The following is a 20,542-nucleotide window of genomic DNA, read 5'->3' on the forward strand; positions in this document are numbered from 1 at the left end:
CACTCACTTCACTTTCTCATCTACAGAATTGGGATAATAACATTTGCATCACTATCCTCCCCGAGTTGTAGTGAGGACCCGAAGAGATGTCTGTAAAACGCTTGGCACGCTGCAGATTCAATAGAAACACTCACTGTAATAGCAGTCCTCAGAGGTAATCAAAACACCTTTGACCAGGGAAAGGCAAGTCAGCATTTTCACGAGTTTTTGTTGAAATTAAGACTTTATTTAAAAAACTGTCATGAACAATAAATTACAATCATTTCCCACCCCTCTTATAAATTCTTCATAAAATATATTTGACAATATTAAAAGAAAATTTCAAAAGTTTGTTTCATTTTTGAAGTGCTGATGACTTTTTTTTGACCATGTGTCATGCTGGTGAATTATTTTGTAGCTGCTACAATAGTTTTATTGATATAACATCTTACAATAAACACAAAGAACAGGCCACCAGAACTATTCAGTGTGCTACTCTCTGACTGTTAACACCCACTTCATCATAATGACAAAGTGTCCCTTAGCACCAAGAATCTACAGTGGCCCAGTCTCTTTACATGATAACAAGTGCAAAGCTAACTGTAAGACTCCATACTTTAATTGATTTAAGTTAACATCTCTGCCACTGCAGTTAAGAAACTTATTTGAAACATTTGGTCTTTAAAAATTGCAGTAACTCCTCATAAAATGCATTTACTTTGGAGTCTAATTAAACAGCTAAAATTCCTGCCTGGTCTTTTTTGTTGGATATACCTGCAGAAATTTAGAAGTACTTGGTTTGGGATTTTTGTTTCACTTTATTCTTGGGCAAAAAGGCCTGTGACTAATGTCATGTCAGCACTAAGATAATCAACTTAATCATAATGCTGGGCACAGTGCTTTTTAAGTGAAGAAGAATGACCTAGACTTTATCATCATTTTGCCTATATAATGGAAAGAAATGTTTTGAAACGAAGACAAGATCTTGAAGAAATCCCAGAAATGATATCCTGAAAAGAAGTTCCATTTTGCCAAAAAGAATCTTCCAAAAGTGATAAACATTAAGGACTTTTAGTCAGGCAGAACCAAAAATCATGTCCTTAGGAAAAATTGGACACTAGCACAAAGAACATGAGCAAATAAAAATGGAGCCCTGACTGATCACCTTGGACTCTATGTGAAAGGACCTGGTTATTCTTTGGTGAGACAATATTATTTGGCTCTTCCCCTCCTAGTGACTAAATCCACATCAGAAGGATAGAGTTGTCTCTGTGCTATTCCAAAGTTGTGATTCGCATTGAGGAAGAATCACACTATTGTGATGGATTCAGTGTATTTCCATCTTCAACTTCCAATGCTTTTTTTTCCCCTAAAAGTATGTTTAAAATCTTGCATTTATCAACTTCAAAGAACCTAGTAAAGTAGTTTTATTTCAATGAACCTATTCAGCTTTTTCAAAGCCAAGTCACTTAAATTTTCATCCTTTTTATCTTTAGCTTAGAGCCCACTACTCTTACACTTTGGACTACAAATAGGTAAAAAAGAAAAAGAATGGCAACATTTAAACTTTTGGAAGCTAACACAACTGAGAAGAGATTTTCATTACTCTAACATGATTGACTTTTTACCCAAGGATCCAAATGTTCCTTAAAGATCAACTCAGTTATCATGTCCCAGAAGGCTAACCTAGAGGGTTAAAGTTCTGTTTGTGGAAGCTCTCCTCCATTAGATGTTAACTGACTGACCTTACAGGAAAACAAATCGGAGACAACAATCCAGGGTTATAAAATCAAACCAACTCCTCAAAGAATCCTGAGAGCTGTTGCTTCAGGCACAGCAAAATGACTGTACCAAGAGGTCGGTTTCCTCACATGAAAGATGCAGCTGATGCCACATTTCATCTCCTTGCTAAATTGTATACACATTATCTCCCACATTAGAAAAAGGTGATCAACATTTAAGACAACCAGATTGTTGCTATCACAATCTCAAATTAAACAACAGAAAACAGCATCAGTGCCAAAATGGAAGGGACTACAGTGATTCAACAAGAGCCCATATCAGGGCAGGCAAACCAGACTCTAGGGCTTGTTTGGGCTTCCACCTCATCATTTCTAAACTTGGACAGCTTCTCCAGACCCCAGAAGTCACTGAATCAAGGACTGAAACTTCATTAATGCCAAGTTTCCAGAACTACAACAATTCTGTATTCAAGTTTATACAAGATTGTAGATGCAACAGGTACAGACATGCCCTGATGCTGTGGCCTAATTGGTTAATTGAGTGCCTGGTTACCTAAAAGAGTGTAGGATTGAATGATTAATGACCTTGCCAGTCTGCTACCACATGACAACACGATGCTGTAATTAACTCCTTCAGCTACAGGGTATTGGACTGTGAGAATTCAGCTTAAACATATCTCTACAGCTTCGCATGCTGTTTATAGCTTGGATGTTCTTTTATGTCCCAGTTAGGACAGTCTTAAACCCTCCAAAATGGTGCTTCTTAAAAAAAAAAGTCTCATAATAATACAAAAATAAAAACTTAGCACAATTTCATCAGAGGGAGGGATAGAGGGAGAAAGTTGGGGGGAAGTGTCTCATTTATTTATCCAGCACTGAATTCACCAGCAAATCCTAAACACCCAAACCCACATCAAATAATTTAAACAGAAGTGGCATTTTCTTCATATGGAATGCAAAATGCACACATTCACATACTCACATATACATAAATATATACATATATGTTTACTTTACAAAGCCTCACAGTTTGCATGACCAGCATGTAAACCACTGTTTCTATGGAAGTTCCTAATACTGACAAGGAATGTCTAAAATACTTGCAACATATTCCCAGAAAAGCTGGACTCTCATCTTTCCTTGGCTCTTACAGAATTTTCCTGTCAAATTTCTACCAATGGTCATTTAAAAAATTTACACACACATTGGTAATACACATTTAAAACATACTAACAAAATGGCTGACTCAGACTTAAGAAATCTTAAAAAAAAAACACAGTAAAATCTAAACCCTTTAGGTAGAGGTTTAGCTTTATGTATTCCTTTTTTTTTTCTGCCACAAAATGTTGCATCCTGTTCAGACAGAAGCAGCATATCATCCAAAGGGTTTCCCGGCAATCCATGTGTCACGTATCCCAGCCACTGTCTTTAAAAGCAATTTGGACTAATCTAAGTTCTAGCTCAAATGCATCTGGACGATCCTGAGGGTTTGCAGCCAACATTTCTTTAATCAGCTGTTTCATTCTACCATTCATGGACTTCTTCTTCACAGGGATGAGCAGTTCCATCTTGGGATTTTCCAAAAGGGCCTCTCCCACAGGCACAATCTCAGTTCCTTGTTTCACATAACTCCCCAATAGCTCCTTTTTAGTCTCTGTGTCTATGAAGGTGATCCTTTCCAGCATAGCCCAGATGATAATCCCCAGAGCAAAGATGTCTGCTTTGGCTGTGTAATGTCCCTCCCAAACCTCAGGAGCCATGTAGAAATCTGTTCCACATGCAGTAGAAAGGAAGCATTTATTTACACTGACGGGTTCTTCTGGATTCTGCCCAGAAGCAGAACAAACTTTACTCAAACCAAAATCAGCCACTTTCAGTGTGGGTTCCAAGTCACTTGTATCCAATCGGCTTTGAGAAATCAGAATATTATCAGGTTTGAGGTCACGGTGGATAATCTGGTTCTTGTGCAAGAAAGCCAGAGCACTGCTGAGCTGAAGCATGAAGCTTGTGTTGGTTTTCCGATTGGGTTTCCGGGATAACAGGTACTCATTCATGTCTCCTCCATCACAGAAATCCATCACAAACCATAGATAATAGGCGCTTCTGGGATCAAAAGCGATTTCTCCTTTCAGTGAAGTCTCTACAAGCTATAACAAGGGGGAAAAATATTTCAGTCATCTTTTGCTCAGGATAGATAATTCTATCACTGGAAAAGAATGAATGACAAATTGTAAAATTTTCATTTACAAAGAAGTTTAGTAAATTCTGATGAGTTCAGTTTTTTCACACATGCCTAATTTGAAATGACCATGTTCCAGCACAGAACATTTATTTTCCTTAATGATCACAGACCAAATCATTCTAAGCCAAGAAGTAAAGATAATTGACTGGCACATTTCTGCCCTTTATTGGTGCTGAAACCCACTCACCCAGCAAACAGCTTTCAAGAAAACTCGCATTTCAGAGATTATACTTGGTAACAGACTGCCAGTTAGGGAAGAAGACTGCTTTAAAAATAGTATATAATCAAACACTGTACTCCCCATACACCATGCAAGTTCTAAGAGTGTTTTCCCCTAAAGTTACCTGTTGTAGCAATAAAGTGTTCATGAATTCACTGATGAAGTAAATGAAACCTGACAGCAGTGTGGTATAATGGAAAGAACACTAGATTTGAGAGTTAGAAGATTTAGGTGTGCATTCTGGTTCTGCTACTTACTAGATGTGTGGTTTTAGCTGGGAGGTCTTAAGCATGTCACTGGTCCTCTCCTCATCTAGATAACCAGAAGACTATCCTATATGGTCTCTGGTTTCATTCTAGTTCTGACATTTTATTACCATCACGTCCCAAAGGCAAGAGGCAAACATTCTGTCATTTTGCCTAAAGTCTCACTGAATAATTTTAAAATCTATTTTAAAAAATCAAACATATTAGAAATTCAAATAAAATTATTTAAGCCTGTAAATTTTTTCTTAAACATAGGATGAATTAGTTATTTTCGTATAATATCCAGCATCTTGGTCTAAAAACACCAAAAAACATTTACCTTAGCTTCCCATGGCCTTTGTTTCCCCATCTATAAAACAGAAAGTTGGAATAGATGATCTATAAGACACCTTATAGCTCTACCATTCTATGACTATAAGAGTGCCAAGGCTTCCAAAGCATATTCCATCTGTTAGCTCACTTAATTCTCCTCAGAAGAGCCCTAAAAGATGGGGATTATTATCTCCATTTTACAGTCAAGAAAACTGAGTCAGATAGAGGTTGAATTACTTGCCCAGGGTCACAATGCCAGTGAGGCAGGATTTAAACAATTAAATCCAAGTTCAATGCTCTATCTACTGTGCCACTTATCAGACTAGACCTCTATTTACCTGAGAGGGGGGAGGACAGGGTGGCGACAACAGGCAGTATGAAAGCACATCACTGTACTCTATGACTGTTCCACATTCTGCTCCCAGAACACATCTGAACAAAAATGTTCTATGTTGTTCTTCACAAACATATATATTGATTAGGAAAGGAACAGGGAGAGAGTTAAGAAGTTCAGCTGAGTGTACTGACTATTCCACCTATAAATGTACTGTCACTTTTTTTTTAAACAAATATGGTCTCAATCAATGAATCAACATTTATTAAGTGCCTACTATGTGTTAGGTACCATTCTAAATGCTGGGGAGGAAAGGCAAAAAGCAATCCTTAGGGGTGGCTAGGTGTTGAAATGAGTAAAGCTCTGGCCCCGGAGTCAGGAGGACCGGAGTTCGGTTCTGGCCTCAGACACTTAACACCCACACACACAAAAAACTAGCCATGTAACCTTGGGCAAGTTACTTAACCCCAATTGCCCTCCAAAAGGCAAAAAAAAAAAAAAGGCAATCCTTATCCTCAAGGAGCTTATGATATAACAAAAGAAGACAACATATGTGTGTGTATGTGTATATATGCATATATACATATATAGCTACATACAAGGCAGGTAGGTGGCACAATGACCTGGAGTCAGGAAGACCTGAGTTCAAATCCAGCCTCAGACACTTACTAGCTACGTAACTCCAAGCAAGTCACTTAACTCTTTGCCTCAGTTTCATCATCTGTAAAAAGAGTTGGAGAAGGAAATGGCAAACCACTCCAGTAGCTTTTCAAGAAAACACAAAATGGGATCATAAAGAGTAGGACAGGACTAAACAATATACAAGATAAACAAGAAATAATTAAGAAAGGTAAGGTACTAGAGTTAAGGGGAAGGAAGCCTTCTCTTACAAAAGATGAGCTTTTAGTTACAACTTAAAGGAGGTCAGTAGTTGTAGCAGGGGAAAGGGGGAGAGAAAGGTGAGGAAGACGGGGAGAGGGAGAGAAAAGGGGGGAGAGAGAGAGCATTCCAGGCATGGGAGACAGCCAGCAAAAACTGCTGAAAGAAGGGGTATTTTAATTACCTTTGCTCCTGTAGAAAATCAGTTACCACCCCATCCCCAAAATGGGATTCTGTAGATGAAGTGCAGTGTGAAATCACAAAATCTTAAGAGTGGAAAGGACCTTACAAGGTATCTAGTCAAATCTCTACCTACTTGCATAAAAATTTCCTCTACAAAAGGTACCGTTGCCTATATTTTCCTGCAAAAGCCAATAGGAACAAAGGTAGAGTTCCTGCAATGAGATCTGATTTGTAAATCTCTCAGCACCGTGCCTGGCACATAGCAGGCACTATATAAATGCTGACTCACTTCCCCTTCCCAGCTGCATTGTCATCACCCATAGCTTTGCCAAGACTAAAACTCAAGGTCCAGCTTCTCTTCTGATTTCATATTCTAACTCTGGGCCCTCATTGCCCAAAGGCAAACTCCCTTGGTTAGAAGGGATCACTGGGAAGCTGACTGTTCCTTGATCTCAGAGGTGCAGTGGCTTGCTCTGAAGCTGGGTCTCCTCTAAATCCATTACAATTTCTACTATAATGCAGATAGGTTTGGACCCCATGGTACTAGGAACGGTCTTTTGTTTGAAATGTTTTTCCCTTTTATAGTCCAGACAAAAGTGAACATATTGATCTTTACAATGTACTGAAAGGTTCAATCTGTCTCTACCCACACAGGAGAAGCTAACAACTCTGCTTCCAATACTTTCTGCCTGAGAAGTACAACAGCCAGCCTACATAATCAGTACAGTCCTAGAATAGTCACTAATTCAATTCAAAAAACACCTAACATGTGCAGAGTCCTTCAGTAGGAGATGTAGATAAAAAAAATGTCCTGCCCTCTAGGGATATATACCATGTACACAAGTAAGTCAATACAAACTCTCTCTAGAGTGCTAATGTTGGGGGGAGCAGGGCTTGAGGGAAAGAAGAGAATCATGAAAGATTGCTCATAGGAGGTAACACCTCAGCTGCGCTTTACAGAAGGGAGGAAAGGAAGGGAATAGGCATTTATATAATGCCTATGATGTGCCAGGCATTATGCTAAGCACTGTACAAATATCTCATCTGATTTCACAATAACTCTGGGAGGTAAGTGCCATTATTGTGTCCAATTCACAGTTGAGCAAACTGAGGCAGATGCAGGCTAAGTGACTTGCCAAGGGTCACACAGCTAGGAAGTGTCTGAGAAACTAGGAATTCTAGGAGGTGGGAGTGAATTCCAAACACTGGGGGGGGGGGGGGGAGCGCACCTGTGAAAAGACATGGAGGTTGGAGATTTAAGCAGGTGTTTTTCTTTATTAATTACCTTCGAAGAAAAAATTTCAGATCCCTATGTATTTAGCTAAAGAGAAAATTTACTTCTCTGGATGAATATTCTCCCATCTGATAACCATACAATAAGACCAAGAGTTTCTGTTTACACAGGTGAATGTGTTTGTCTTTCTCTTTGCTCTGACTTTGAAGGCTCTGGTGAACCATTTGCACACTGTCAGTAAATTCGGCATTTAAGGACAAAATCCTAAGTACTCAGTTTATTAAAGAAACCATTCCCATCCCCCACTCCCCAGGACCCTTAGCTTCTGGAGAGCATTCTTTGAGTCTTAACTATTGGAGTCTCCATTAATTCTTGTTGCTATTTGGCAAGTGACAAGCTACAGGGAGGTTCTGACCTCTGACATATATCAGCTTATAAATCTTTTTCTGCTCTTTGATTGTGTGTTTATATGACCCTCCCCACTATTACAGAGAAAATTCTGGCTTAAGGCTGTACAGAATTCATTAAACTTAGGATTCCATTAACTCTCTGAAAAGACAACGTTCATGTTTAAATTAGTGACACAAATCAAGAGTGCCCAGTTTCCTAGAGCTAGGGCCTTTCCCTTTTTGGCTATTCCCAGCTCACCAATGCCACTTCCCAAAGAGTGGACCTGCTGAGCACTCGGTTAGCTCTTCATCTGGTACAGGTTGGCAAGTACTATGGGACAGCAGGTGGCTAAGTTATTCTTAGGTGTCTGCATCACAGGTTTAAATAGAACAGTGTTTTTAAACAGCTAATGAATTCTTGGCATATTCCTCCTACTTGCCTATTCCAAGCTATAAAGACACCTGTATTTAAATGGAGAAATTCCTCTCAGCCTTTTATTCCCCTCATCCTCAGTCTCTTTTTCAACTATATGTGTACTTTTATACTTCCAGGATTTGTGATTTTCTTGGTGGAGGAGGTGTATCCCCTCCACTGATACTCATCAAAACCTTCTATGCCTCAGTACGGTCTTTACGAGATGAGATTCATCACACTAGGGCCAGTCTCTGAGTGATGAGCCTCTCTGCTCTTAGCAGGGCTGTCCTTGGACAAAAGACCCCAGATACTATGGAGGAGCTCATCCTCAAAATCTTCAGGGTTTGATGGCAGAGTCTCTTAGAACACAGCTCAGTTCTGTTCCAATCTCAGCTCAAGGCCAGGATATGGCCTTGGAGTACAGTTTGGGTGAAAGCCACCATACCTACCTGCAAATAAAGAGATGAATTGGAGCCATGAGACATCTTCTGCACCATGCCATCTTTTTGTAAAATGCATTCCTCTAAGTGAATCACATTGGGATGCTGGCTCTTGATACTACTAAGGGCCCAGAATTCACGAAGAGCTAGCTCGACATTCTCAGGGGCATGGCATCGAATCTTCTTCACAGCAACCCGAGCAGAAGTCTTTCTGATGACTGCTTCATATACCACACCATAACTGCCTCGGCCAACCTCCCGTATTAGATCGTACTTTGGCTGGCTACTCACCATTTTCAATGTCAAGGTTTCTGGAAAAATCAACAGAGGGCTCTCATGAACTCAACATTATTTTGCAGGTCTGCTTTTCTTTTCATTATTCAATTATAACATATAACCATACTACTAAGTTTGAAAATATCAATAACTCCTATAACATATAGGAGTTAAGGCTAATGGACATTTATACAGCATTTTAAACATTTATAAAGTACTTCATATATCATCTACGTAGTTTATCATTACCAAACCTCTCTGAAGTACTTTTATCACCATTTTATAGATGAAGAAACTGAGTCCGGAAGAGGGGTAAGTGGTTTGTCCAATGCCACAGAACTAGTGTTGGTGTAACCAAGGCTTTAGACTCCAAATTAACTGCTTTTTCTATAAATCTGAATGTCCTGATTCATAACAATGAAACGATACTAACAATAAGAGTACTGAGTTGCATTAAGCTTAAAGATTGCCAAAAGAAATAGCCATTCCTCAAGACCATTAAAGAATAGCTTGCATTTTTATAATGAAAAGCACTTTGAATAATTTCCATTTGCTCCTTATACATTATACCCATTTTACAGATGAAGAAACTTGGGGTGAGAGATATGAAATGACTTGTCCAAGGCCACATAATAATAACCACTGAAGCTGGGATTCTGGTCCAGGGCTCTTTCTATTATACCATCTATTACTCAAGGAAGCTGTAATTTACTCCTCAGCTTCCCTCCCTCCTCCTCCAACCCAGTAGTGTAAGAAGCACAATTAACTTTTTGCTTCAGGGTCTGAAAGTGAAACTGACTATTCATGGCATTGAAACTTGATTGTTTTTATTGCTCAGGAACAAAGATAGTAGCTACAGAGAAGTCAATCTGATTTCCAGTTTTTCAGATATTTTTGGTGATTTCTCCCCTTAGAAAATGAAAATCTAGCTTTAAGAGAGGACTGAGAGCTATTCCCCCTTTAAATTGAAAGCTGGGGAATCATGAAAAACAATGTCTCCCCATCTTTTTCTGTTGAAAGATAAATATTTATTTTAGGGCATTTTTGGCAACATAACATCAATTTGAAATAAGGAAGCCTGTAGTAAGTCTCTGGAATTCTACTTGACCAATCATTTGACGGCAAAAGCAGAAAATCTCCATTGAGATTCCTGTGTGATGAAATAAGAAAAACACTATTTTTTTTTTAATTGCAGAAGTTTCCAACAAACTTTAGAGACAGATGCTGAACAGACAAGTAATATGGATTTGTACTTTCTTTACTCAGCCTGCAGATAAGTCATATGAGGCAGCATGTCATAGGAGAAAGGGCACTGGACCTGGGTATTTATCCTATCTCACACATCTGTGATCTATGTCACCTAATCAAGTCACTTAATCGCTGTGCCTCAGTTTCCTTATTGTAAAATGAGGGGTTTAAACATTAATGGCCTCTAAGGTCCCCATTCTATTATAATCCTATGAGCAATAAACAGTCCCTGGAGGTGGTCTGGAAAGTAGGTAGCAGACAACATGAATGTAGAAAAGATCAAAAAAGAAGTTGGAGATTGAGAACAGAGCTCACGTCCTGGAATTTAGCTCCTCCCATACCAATCTGATCTTCCACAAGCCCTTCAAATTCCTATTTTTCCTTTCTAATTTAACTCAAAAGTAACCTGTTATGGGACTTTCTTCTAATACTACACAGTTTCTAACTCCTCTTCCTGAATTACCTAGAAATCCACCTGGACTTGCTTCTCTATTCCTTTGAAGATGTTAAACAGTCAATAAGCAATCCCAAACCCTCTGTTTGTTGGTACAACTATGTCAAATGTTAACATATTACCCAGAGTCAAGAAAAGAACCCTGGCTTTGGCTTCAGCAGGGCTGGGTTGCAATTCCTGCTGGGCCACAAACCACCTGGCAAGTCCCTTCCCCTCTCTGTTCTTCAGTTTCTTCTTCTCCACACAGATTGAGTTGAAAGAATCTAATCATGTTTACATGACTACCCAGGATCACAGGATTTAGGGTTGTAAAGGACCTTAGTCCAACCCCTCATTTTAAAGATGAGGAAACTGAGATTCCAAAAAGTCAAAGTAACTTCTTCAGGATGACAGGATAGTATAAATGAAGCCATCAGACTTTGAACTTGAGGTCTTCTAGAGTTATTTCCACTACACCATATTCTTATCAGTGAGTGAACAACCAACTTTATTTCTACAAAAGGTAGCTGTTCGTATTTAGCACAAAGCATCCAGTGTTAACGTTTTTGCAATAAGTAGTTATAGAATGCCCAAACACTTTATTATGCAGCATCTCTTCATCACTGCTGAAGAACTGTTAACTGCCAAGTGCTATGTAAATATGTTTATTATTAATTCTCGATTCATGGGATAAAATAGAAAAAAACAGTCCTCAAAACTTTTATTAAGCACCTACTATGTGCTATGATCACAACCTAAAACGGTGATTGGCTCTGAAATTCCTTTACTTGATCATAATCAAGCTAATTCAAGACAAGCATTTGTTAAAGACCTACTATGTGCTAACAAATTAACTATAATGTGTTATGTAAATGTTTTTATTAATCCTCACTTAATGAAGTAAAATAGAAAATGCAGTGGCTATAAAAAGAATTCAGTTAGTTGTCAAAACACTGTGTGTTTACAGTCAACCACAACCTAAAAACATCCGTGTTAACTGACTCTGAAATTCCTTTAATCTGATCGTAATCAAGTGACAAGCATTTATGAAGCTCCTCCTAAGTGCTAATAAGCACCGGGTATACAAAGAAAGGCCAAAGACAGCACCTGCCCTCTGGGAGCTCACAGTCTATTTGGGGGAAGACAACATAAAAACAACTCTACAAAAAAGCTGGAGGCAAGGGAGACTGGAGATCCACAACCGAGGGAGAGCCTGGATCTCGGCTAACATCGGGGGACACATTAAGTGGCCCTTCACAGAAGATAACAGCTTTACACCTAGTATCTCTAGTATCTTCACGACCACCCGGGGAGGGGGCGGGGGCGAGAAGGGGCAGACGGGGTGCACGCTTGCACCTAGGCGCCCTAACTTGTCCAAGGCGGCGGCGCAGGTCCCGGGACTCTCTCCCAGACTCCGGCTGCCCATCTCGCGCGGGACGTCGCCACACCACGGCAGGAACTCGCGGGGCTCGGCACGGCGGCCGCTGGTCGGCACTGGCCGGGCCGGCTGACAGGCAGGCAGGCACCTGCCCGGCTCAGGACACCGCTTCCGTACTCCGCCGACTCCGGGCCCCGCTCATTGGCTAGCGCACCCTGTCCTCTCCCCTCCCCCTCCATGCAACTCCAGTGACAGCAGGGTAAACTCAGGGGTCCCAGCGAATCCCCAGGAGTCGGGAGGGGGCCAAGAGCGTGGGATGTCGGGGCCGGGGGAGAGACCGCGGGGCACTGAATGCAGAAGCCAGCCAGGGGCCTCCGACCCGAGATTGTCAGTGCAGGGAGGACCCTGGGAACGCAGAGCTGGGTTAGGAGGGGCCTGACCGACTCCCTAGTACGACCGACCGCCGCCCCCCTTCTTTATCAGCGAGGGAAACTGAGGCCCAAGGTCACGCGGGCCTCTCGGACCCAGGGCCGCTTCGGCGGGGGAAGGGTGAGGAGCTGCACTGCGCTCCCCGGCCCGGGGCTGCCCCGGCTGTCAGGTCAGGCGGGGGGTGGGTGGGGGGGTGGCGCGGGGGAGAGCCAAGGCCCTCGCTCCCCTCAGGCGGGCCAGGACACCGGCAACGCGCCGCCTGAGGGGGGCCGGGCCGCGACCCAGGCCCCAGGGTGCCCACAGTCCGCCCAGGTGGGAGGGCCCGGGAGGCGGAAGGCAAAGACTCCCTCCCCAGTCCGGACCGCTTCTTTACCTCAGGGTCGCCGCCGCCGCCTCTCCTTCTCCCGGGCTCTGCAGGCCGCCATTATCGGGCTCCTCGCGCCGCCGCCGCAGCCAGTCCGAGGCCGGCGCGCGCCCCCGCGTGCGGACACACCCCCTTTCCCAGCTAGAGGACCCAACCTCTCCTCCCCCCCAACCTCCCGCTTCGGCCGCACAAGCGCCTTCCCTCATTGGGCGAGTGCCTCCTTAGAGGCTTTTCTTATTGGGCAGGCGCGCGCCCGGCGCCCTATCCCCGCCTCCCAGCTTCCTCTTGGATCCACAGAACCCTAGCGGCAGCCGCACTCCACCGGCGCGAGGCTCCGGCTTCCAGCTGGGCCTCGCAACCCGGAGACCGCCTCTGTGCACGCGCTGAGGAACGCACCACTCGCGCCCTTCCCCACAGGGGTGGCTGGTCCTGGGCCGGAGGGGGAGGAGAGGGAGGACACCGGTGGGGCTTCATCCCCGCCTCTGCCCGGAGGCCGTTTCCCTCCGGCATCCAGAGCCCAGCGGAACGTCCGGAGCGCCCCGGGAGAACGGACTCGGCTTCGTCCGGCTCTGCAGCGGGCTGGGTGCCGGCCTCGCAGAGCCCAGGGCAGCGCCGTCTAGCCCTTCCTCACCCAGGCACCTACCGTGCGGCCGGCTTTTTTGCTGCGCTCGCCCCCGTCCAGTGCCCTTTGCATTTTCCTCTTCGGCGGGGTGCAGGAGCCTGCAGGGCTCGGGAGGAGGGGGCCCCGCGGAAGGCGCGACCCCGGTCTGGAAGAACCGGCATCCGCCCCGGCGGGAGGAGAGTGCCTTTTGTCACTGGGCCACGCTCACCCGCGCTTGCTGCTCGAGGCTGCGGCGTGAGGCCCGGGGCTGGGGGCCGGGTGCATTCCGTCTGGGAAAATCCGTTCCCCTGCCCCCCCGCCCCTCCCCCCGGCGGCGCGTTGGTATCTCCCTTAAAGAAGTAGGGACCTCATTGTTCTCCGGTCTGAGGGGGTCCGGAGGGACCCTCGGCATTGCCTCGAGGCGTCTGGACTAGCCCAGCCCGGGCTCCCCTCCTCGCTCCAGAGCGTTGTCTCGTGGGCGTGCTCGGGGACTGCAAGCACTGCTGTAAGAACCCGGCAGGGTCTGGAGCGTGCATCAGGCACTCAGCTAACATAATAAGCACCTACTCGGTACCGGGCTGTCACGTGACATTTGCAAAGCGCCTACTAGGTGCTCGGCACCAGGCTCCACCCCAGCCTCCGACTGTCACTTGTACCTACTATGTACAGGGCCCTGTGCTAGGTGGTGGGAATACCACCAAAGTCAAAAAAGAAGTCTGCTCTCAAGGAGCTCACCATCTAAGTGAGGGACAACAGGCGGACATCTATGCTTTTAACTTGAGATAGGATAATTGTGGAAGGAAGACACCAGCGTGAAGAGGGATCTGGAAAGCTTTCTGGGAGAAAATGGGATTTTAGCTGAGACTTGACAGTCGTTCCAGCATTCACTCTCATAAGTCAGGGGCCCGCAGACAGCCAACAACCTTCCTATCAGCCTGAAATCAGTAGTCAGAACCAACAGCCATTCTGTTAACCAGCTGGTAAAAGCTTCAACTGCAGAGGAACCAGTAGTCAGTCCTTCAGCCAAGGACCAAGTCATTCATTATCCTGGAACTAACAAAGATTTTGCCACACAGTCAAGTCAACAAGCATTTATTAAGCTCTTAACTGTGTGCTAGGCACTGTGCTAACCTCTGAAAACAGCAAAGAAAGCAAAATCAGTCTTTGCTCTCATGGTGTTTGTAGTCTAAGGGGCAGATGACATGCAAACAATGACATAAAATGCTTTGCAAACCTTAAATTGCTATACAAAGGTTAGCTATGTTATGTATAAACAAGATTTAGGGTAAAGTTGGAGGTGATTTCAGAGGGAAGGCCCTGCCTAGGTTAAGGGGGACCAAGAAAGGCTTCTCAAGTGGGTAGGATTTTAGCTGAGACTTGAAGAAAGCCAGGGAAGAAAGGAAGCGGAGATGAAGAGGGAGAAAATCAGGGAAAGAGTGGTCAGGAGATGGGGCATCTTGTGTGAAGAACAGCACGGAGGTTGTGTTGCTGGATAAGAGAGTAAATTGTAAGAACAATCATCCAGCCCTCCAGAGACCAATAATAAACAGAAGCCAATTGGCTTCTCACAGACCCCAAAGGGTCTTCAGTCAAAGGATATAGGGGTCATTTCATATGTGTCTTTGTGTTTAGCATGTCTCCTCTCTTTATCTTGTATAAATACATGGGCTCATATTTTGTTTTCCCTTGAGGATTTTTTTGCTTTTTATATGAAGACTGTAGAGTTTAGCACAATACCTGACATCTTGTAAGCTTTTAATAAATATTGATTGATTGACACCTGCCCAAGGGAAATAGATTTCAAAATTGCTCTAAGCAACATTTAGCCCTGAGGATCCTGTTCTGTGCAGGTTACTGTCCTATTCTGAAATATTTAGGATGAAAAATGCTCTCCACCTCCAGGGAAAGAACTAATGAAGTCTGAATGCAGATTGAAGCATACATTTTTTACTTTATTATTGTTGGGGTTTTTTTTTTTTTGTCTTCATTTTCTTTGGCAACATGGCTAATATGGAAATGTTTTGCATGACTGCACATGTATAATGTATATCAAATTGCTTGTCTTCTCAAGGAAGGGAAGAAAGGAAAGAATTTAGAATTCAGATTTTTTAATGTTTAAAATGTTTGTTTACATGTAATTAAGAAAAAAATAAAAATTAAATATAAAAAAGTCACTGTCCTGAGAGTCAGAGTTTCTTTTTATTCATGGATCAAGTCAGACAACCAGCCAAGAAACACTCAAGCCATACTCAGAGTGCTATCTGAACTTTGATGGTTACTATATAGGAAAAATAGGGCAGCTAGGTGCAGTGCACAGAGTACTGGGCCTGAAATCAAGACGACTCATCTTTGTGAGTTCAAATCTGACCTAAAACACTAGCTATGTGACCCTGAGCAAGTCAGTTCACCCTGTCTGCCTCACTTTCCTCATCTGTAAAATGAACTGAAGAAAGAAATGGCAAACCACTCCAGTATTTTTGCAAAAACAAACAAAAAAGCAAATGGGGTCACGAAGAATCTGAAGTGAATGAAGCAACTGAACAATAAAAATATTTGCAGATCTTTTCCATTTTCTCCTGAATGTTGTCTTCCTCCCAGCATTAAAGAAAGCCCTGAGATGACCGATTATAGTTGAATCTATTTCTTTAAGTTAATTTTACCTGCCACTGTTTCTTTCTGATTTGTGGGACAATGCTGCTCATAATCCCAGGAATACTGGCACAAGTTTAAACTGGAGAGCTGATAGTTTCATTTTTAGCATGAGCATTTACACTTTGGAAATCAGTAAACTGCCAAAAAAATAAAAAAGAAAATCTGGACTTGATTTGTTGTTCTTTTGGCTGTTTAGACTTAAGAAAATGATGGAGAAAACCTTACTAGTGTATTTAAAAGTGTGTTAGCCTCTGGGCATAGTCCCACCCTCACCTCCTAACTAGTTGTTAAACATTTAATTGTAATCATCCATCGGCTCTGTAAGGTTTTTCAAAGGAATTTCTATTTTACTCGGTGTTGTCTTTGGTCACCGTCTCTATGAGTTTGAAAAGAAAGTCAAGGATTTGCTAATTAAGGTGTTTTTAAAGCTCTCTTGTTCTTTTTATGCCATTTGATTTACATCTATTAAACCTCTGACATTATTATCATCTATCATTCCTGCTATCCATTACCCATTTTTTCCAACCAATCACTCACGAGTTTAAATACTTCAAGATTGAATTGTTTCAATTTCACGCTGCACCCTTTTCTCATTCTTAGTACAACTAACTGGTTACTCATTCTGATCTTTGCTCTAACAAGTCTGACAATTGCTTTAGGATGACTTTCACATCAATAGTTAGTTTTTTCCTGGCCATCAAAGTAGACTCAGTTTTATTTTTTTTATTTTTGGTGGTTATTCAGTAGTTGCCATTACCAGTTCCTAAAAATTCTTGAAAAAAGTATTCATTAGGTAAAAGGATGAAGTCTCTGGGTAGTCTATGATCCCTTGTTCCCTTTCCTTCCTTCTTCCTGATCAGCACTTTCTGATATATCTCACCCTCACGGGTTCCCACCTTCTTATTTATATCATCTGCCCCACCACCACTGCTGTCCTACTTCTCTCCACCTGGACCAGCTCCCTGTAGAATCCATGCCCATAGTCCCTGAGGAAGTTACCCCACTCTGCTTTGCACTTCCCACCCACTTTGGGGCTGTCTTCTTGAATGAATGCAGCAGTCCCTAGCCCCTTGTATCTAACCAGCTCCAGACCTGCCTGTGCTCCACGTACCAATGCAAGCCCTACACCAAGGTCTCTTGCTGTCTGCCCTGGTGCCTGTGATTTTGGAAAAGGCTTGTTGTTTAACTGCTCAGTTACTAAGCATCTGAGGCTGAATTTGAACTCAGGTCTTCTTGGCTCCAGGCCCAGTGCTCTATCTACTATACCACCTAACTGATAATAGGTAGGGATATATTCCCTTCCTCCAAATAAAGCATTTTTCTAAAATGCACAGAAGAAAAGAAAAAGAAGAGAAAGGTATGCAGAACAATTTTCACTACTTTATTAAGATATATGTGTGTATGCATATATGTGGATAGGCATTTTTTCAGGAGAAGAAATCAAAGCTATCAATAATCATATGAAAAAGTACTCTAAATTACTACTGATTAGAGATCTGAGACCACCTCTTCTATCAAATTGGTTAATGTGACAAAAGGAAGATGATAAATGTTGGAGGGAGTGTGGAAAAATTGGGACACTAAGACACTGTTGGTGGAGTTGTGAAGTGGTCCAAACATTCTGGAGAACAAGTTTGAACTATGCATAAACGACTATAAAACTGCATACCTTTTGACCCAGCAATACTGCTTACTGATAGGTCTGTATCCTTCAAAGAAAAGGGAAAAGGACCTATATGTACAGCTCTTTTTGTGGTAGCAAAGAATGAGAAATTAAGGGGATGCCCATCAATTAGGAAATGACTGAACAAGTTATGGTATTTGATTATGATGGAATACTATTATGTTATAAGAAATGATGAGCAGAATGGCTTTAGTAAAGTGTGGGAACTGATGCAAAGTCAAATGAACAGAACCAGGAGACTTGTACACAGTAATAGCAATGTTGTAATGATGATCTGATAATTAACTGTGAAAGACTTAGCTACTCTGAACAATACAGTGATCCAAGACGATTCCAAAGAACTCACCATGAAAAATGCTCTCTACCTTCAGAGAGAGAAATAATGAAATCTGAGGGCAGATTGAAGCATATTTTTTCATTTTATTTTGCAAACAGCATGGCTAATATGGAATATATTTTGTATGACAGAGTTGATATTATGTTGTTGCTTGCCTTCTCAATAGGTAAAGAAAAGGTGGGAAGAAGGGAGAATTTGGAATTGAAAACATTTTTCAAATGAATGTTTAAAATACTAAATTTTAAAATAGAGGTATGTGTGTATTGGGGGAGGGTGTGCTACCAATCTAAAATGTTACATGCCTTTTCATATAAGGTCTGAAATAATTTGTATTATTAGTTTTGTAGACCTGTTTTACTTTGTTACAAGAGACTTCTCAAAGTAATCTAAATGTAAAGTAAAAAAAAATCATTAAAGCTAAAGGAAAAAAAAGAGGAGTTAGCTTCTGACTGGGGTTCTCTCCGCCTCAGCTCTCCAAGTGGGACATAGGACTTCAGTTCAAGGTGGAAAAGACCATATCCTTTTCTACCCTTGTATGATGACACCCTAGCCTCCAGTCCCTACATGGAATATAGACTTAATTAGGTAAGCTTGCATGGGGCCTTTACCCCTTTTCTGTTTGTTCTTTCTTGATCTTAGGTGAATGAATACCCTAAGATGGATGTGTCCAGCTTCCTTAGCCTCCTGGCCAGTGTGAAAGGTCCAGAGTCCTTGGGTTTGGATTGGAGCTGGCTTGGAGCCGTGGTGGTGGGTTGTGACAGGTGCAGGAGCAATTGACTGTGGAATTAGCTGAGCAAAGTTCAGAGAAGATTCTGTTTAAGTGCACCTAAGGTAGAATGTAAATTGTCTAGTCAGCAATCTCACAGACTGCTTTATGGTCTGATAAAACAAGTGTGATCTCAACATATTGTATCAATGGCTTTACGAATTGGGTTATTGAATCCTATTCTGTTAATGCATGCTTAGGAGGTGTTTTTTTTTAAATGTTTAACCTTGAACCTTGTGTTAGGAATATATTGCATGTCTCATACCTCATTCATATTATGTGTTGAGTACTTTTTTTTTCCCTTTTGGGAAAATCCTATACTTGTAAACCACGATCTAAATTACTATAATTAAATCATTGCAGGATGCTGAGAGGAAGGAGATTTAAGCGACTATGAATGTGAGAAAATGCCTCTTCCCACAAGAGGCCAGGCTCCCCACATACGGTTTGAGAGCAGGAAGAAGCCCAGTACTCCAGGCCTTGTTGGCCCAGCCTTGGTACCTTAAGGCTTGATGTATTTTCAGGACATATGGACAAAGGGTTGAACATTCAGAATTAAATAAGAAAAGAGTGGTCTTGGCTACTGTCAGGAAATTACAAAGCTCCATTAATGATGCCAAGCATCCACCAAAAGCAAAGAGCTGTCTTTTTAACACCAAGAGTCTACCTGTGTCCTGTAAGACAGTCTCCAAAGTCTTGAAAATGGGTAACAGTCACACAGAGGGCAATGGAGAGGTGCACTGCTGGGTGTGAACAGGCTGCAACATAAAGCTGAGAAGGTACTTGCATAAAGCACAGGAATAAGAGATATCAGGGAAATACATGAGAAGAAAGCCCGATGGGTTAGTTGCACAGCAACAGTGAGGGATGACCAGTGAATCATTGGAGTGCTCCATTGCTGTCCTTGTGATACCAGGAGAAAGTGAAAAAGAACTCTAGTGTGTTGGGTGGACCCTCTGGAGCAAACTGATGCCACAAGGATGAGTGGTCTTCGGCATTATTGGAAGGGAAAACGCATGAAGAACATAAATTCATTGGAATATCCAAATGTTTGACTTGATAAAAACTGCAGGCTTTATTGGGTCAGTTTCCTGGAACTAACACGGTTTCATAGAAGAATTAGACGGGGCAGTCAGTGTTGAAAGCAATGGACCCTTTTATTTGGAGTATTTATGGGAAAGCCCCAAAGAGAAAGCCATGTTGTTTAAATGGAAATGATATTCAATGGAATGATACTAAGGTAGCCCGCTGATGTTCTTACATATCTCATGATCTCCCTTAGCTAGCACCTTCCCTCAGAGAGGATCTCCAATTTATCCTGCGTATTTCTGGCAGGTAATGTAGTTGTTTGTATATTAGAATGTTAGCTCCCTGAGGACTGTCTTTTGCCTTTCTTCGTGTCCTCAGTGCTTAGCACACTGCGTGGTACATAGTAGGTGTTAAATAAATGCTTGTTGACTTGACTTGACACTGGAGTTGGGACTAGGACTTCCAAAATGGTAAACGTGAATGATAATGATAAAGGACTAAACAAGCATAAACTATGCATTCAAATAGGGGGAGATGATACATGTGTCCCCTCTGAACCCTATTATCATCTGTGGTCAAAGAGGCAATCTAAGTAGACAAAACCTGAGAGTTGTTCTATTATGTCTTGATGATCTTAAGATAAGAATAAAAAGAGAGAGGAAGAGGAATATTGGGGAATTGGGGAGAGAAAGGAAAGTTAGGGTATATCA

The 20,542-nt window shown here is 42.3% G+C and overlaps 1 protein-coding gene and 1 long non-coding RNA gene across 5 annotated transcripts; one reads left to right on the top strand and one right to left on the bottom strand.

Annotated features, from left to right (window-relative positions):
• Positions 1 to 1,513: 1,513 nt before the first annotated feature.
• Positions 1,514 to 13,508, bottom strand: PDIK1L (PDLIM1 interacting kinase 1 like). Of its 4 annotated transcripts, none has more exons than XM_069078842.1 (4): positions 13,407 to 13,508; positions 8,645 to 8,946; positions 4,769 to 4,798; positions 1,514 to 3,868 (listed from the first exon to the last, which is right to left on the bottom strand). In XM_069078842.1, exons 2-4 carry the CDS (start codon positions 8,927 to 8,929, stop codon positions 3,128 to 3,130), a joined length of 1,056 nt encoding a protein of 351 aa, XP_068934943.1. In that variant the 5' UTR covers positions 8,930 to 8,946; positions 13,407 to 13,508; the 3' UTR covers positions 1,514 to 3,127. The 4 variants fall into 4 exon arrangements, with proteins under 4 accessions (XP_068934943.1, XP_068934942.1, XP_068934945.1 ...); XM_069078841.1 differs by lacking the exon at positions 13,407 to 13,508 and adding an exon at positions 12,773 to 12,909; XM_069078844.1 differs by lacking the exon at positions 4,769 to 4,798.
• On the top strand, positions 9,344 to 20,297 carry LOC138154250 (uncharacterized). Its single transcript, XR_011166585.1, has 3 exons — positions 9,344 to 12,568; positions 18,508 to 18,622; positions 19,167 to 20,297. It is a non-coding gene; the product is annotated as an uncharacterized lncRNA (long non-coding RNA).
• The last annotated feature ends 245 nt before the right edge of the window (positions 20,298 to 20,542 follow it).

Source organism: Petaurus breviceps, unplaced genomic scaffold (assembly GCF_028583685.1).
Source record: "Petaurus breviceps papuanus isolate PSGF00001 unplaced genomic scaffold, PetGlider_PUasm1.0 91041, whole genome shotgun sequence".
Lineage (NCBI taxonomy): Eukaryota > Metazoa > Chordata > Mammalia > Diprotodontia > Petauridae > Petaurus > Petaurus breviceps.

Excerpts from the sequence above, each read along its gene's own strand:
- PDIK1L (XM_069078842.1), bottom strand. The coding sequence starts at position 8,929 with ATGGTGAGTAGCCAGCCAAAGTACGATCTAATACGGGAGGTTGGCCGA. Across the intron at positions 4,799-8,644 it reads ATTCATCTCTTTATTTGCAG|ATGGGGAAACAAAGGCCATG; the intron begins GTAGGTATGGTG and ends TCTGTTTTATAG. Across the intron at positions 3,869-4,768 it reads AAAGGCCATGGGAAGCTAAG|CTTGTAGAGACTTCACTGAA; the intron begins GTAAATGTTTTT and ends CCCTTGTTATAG.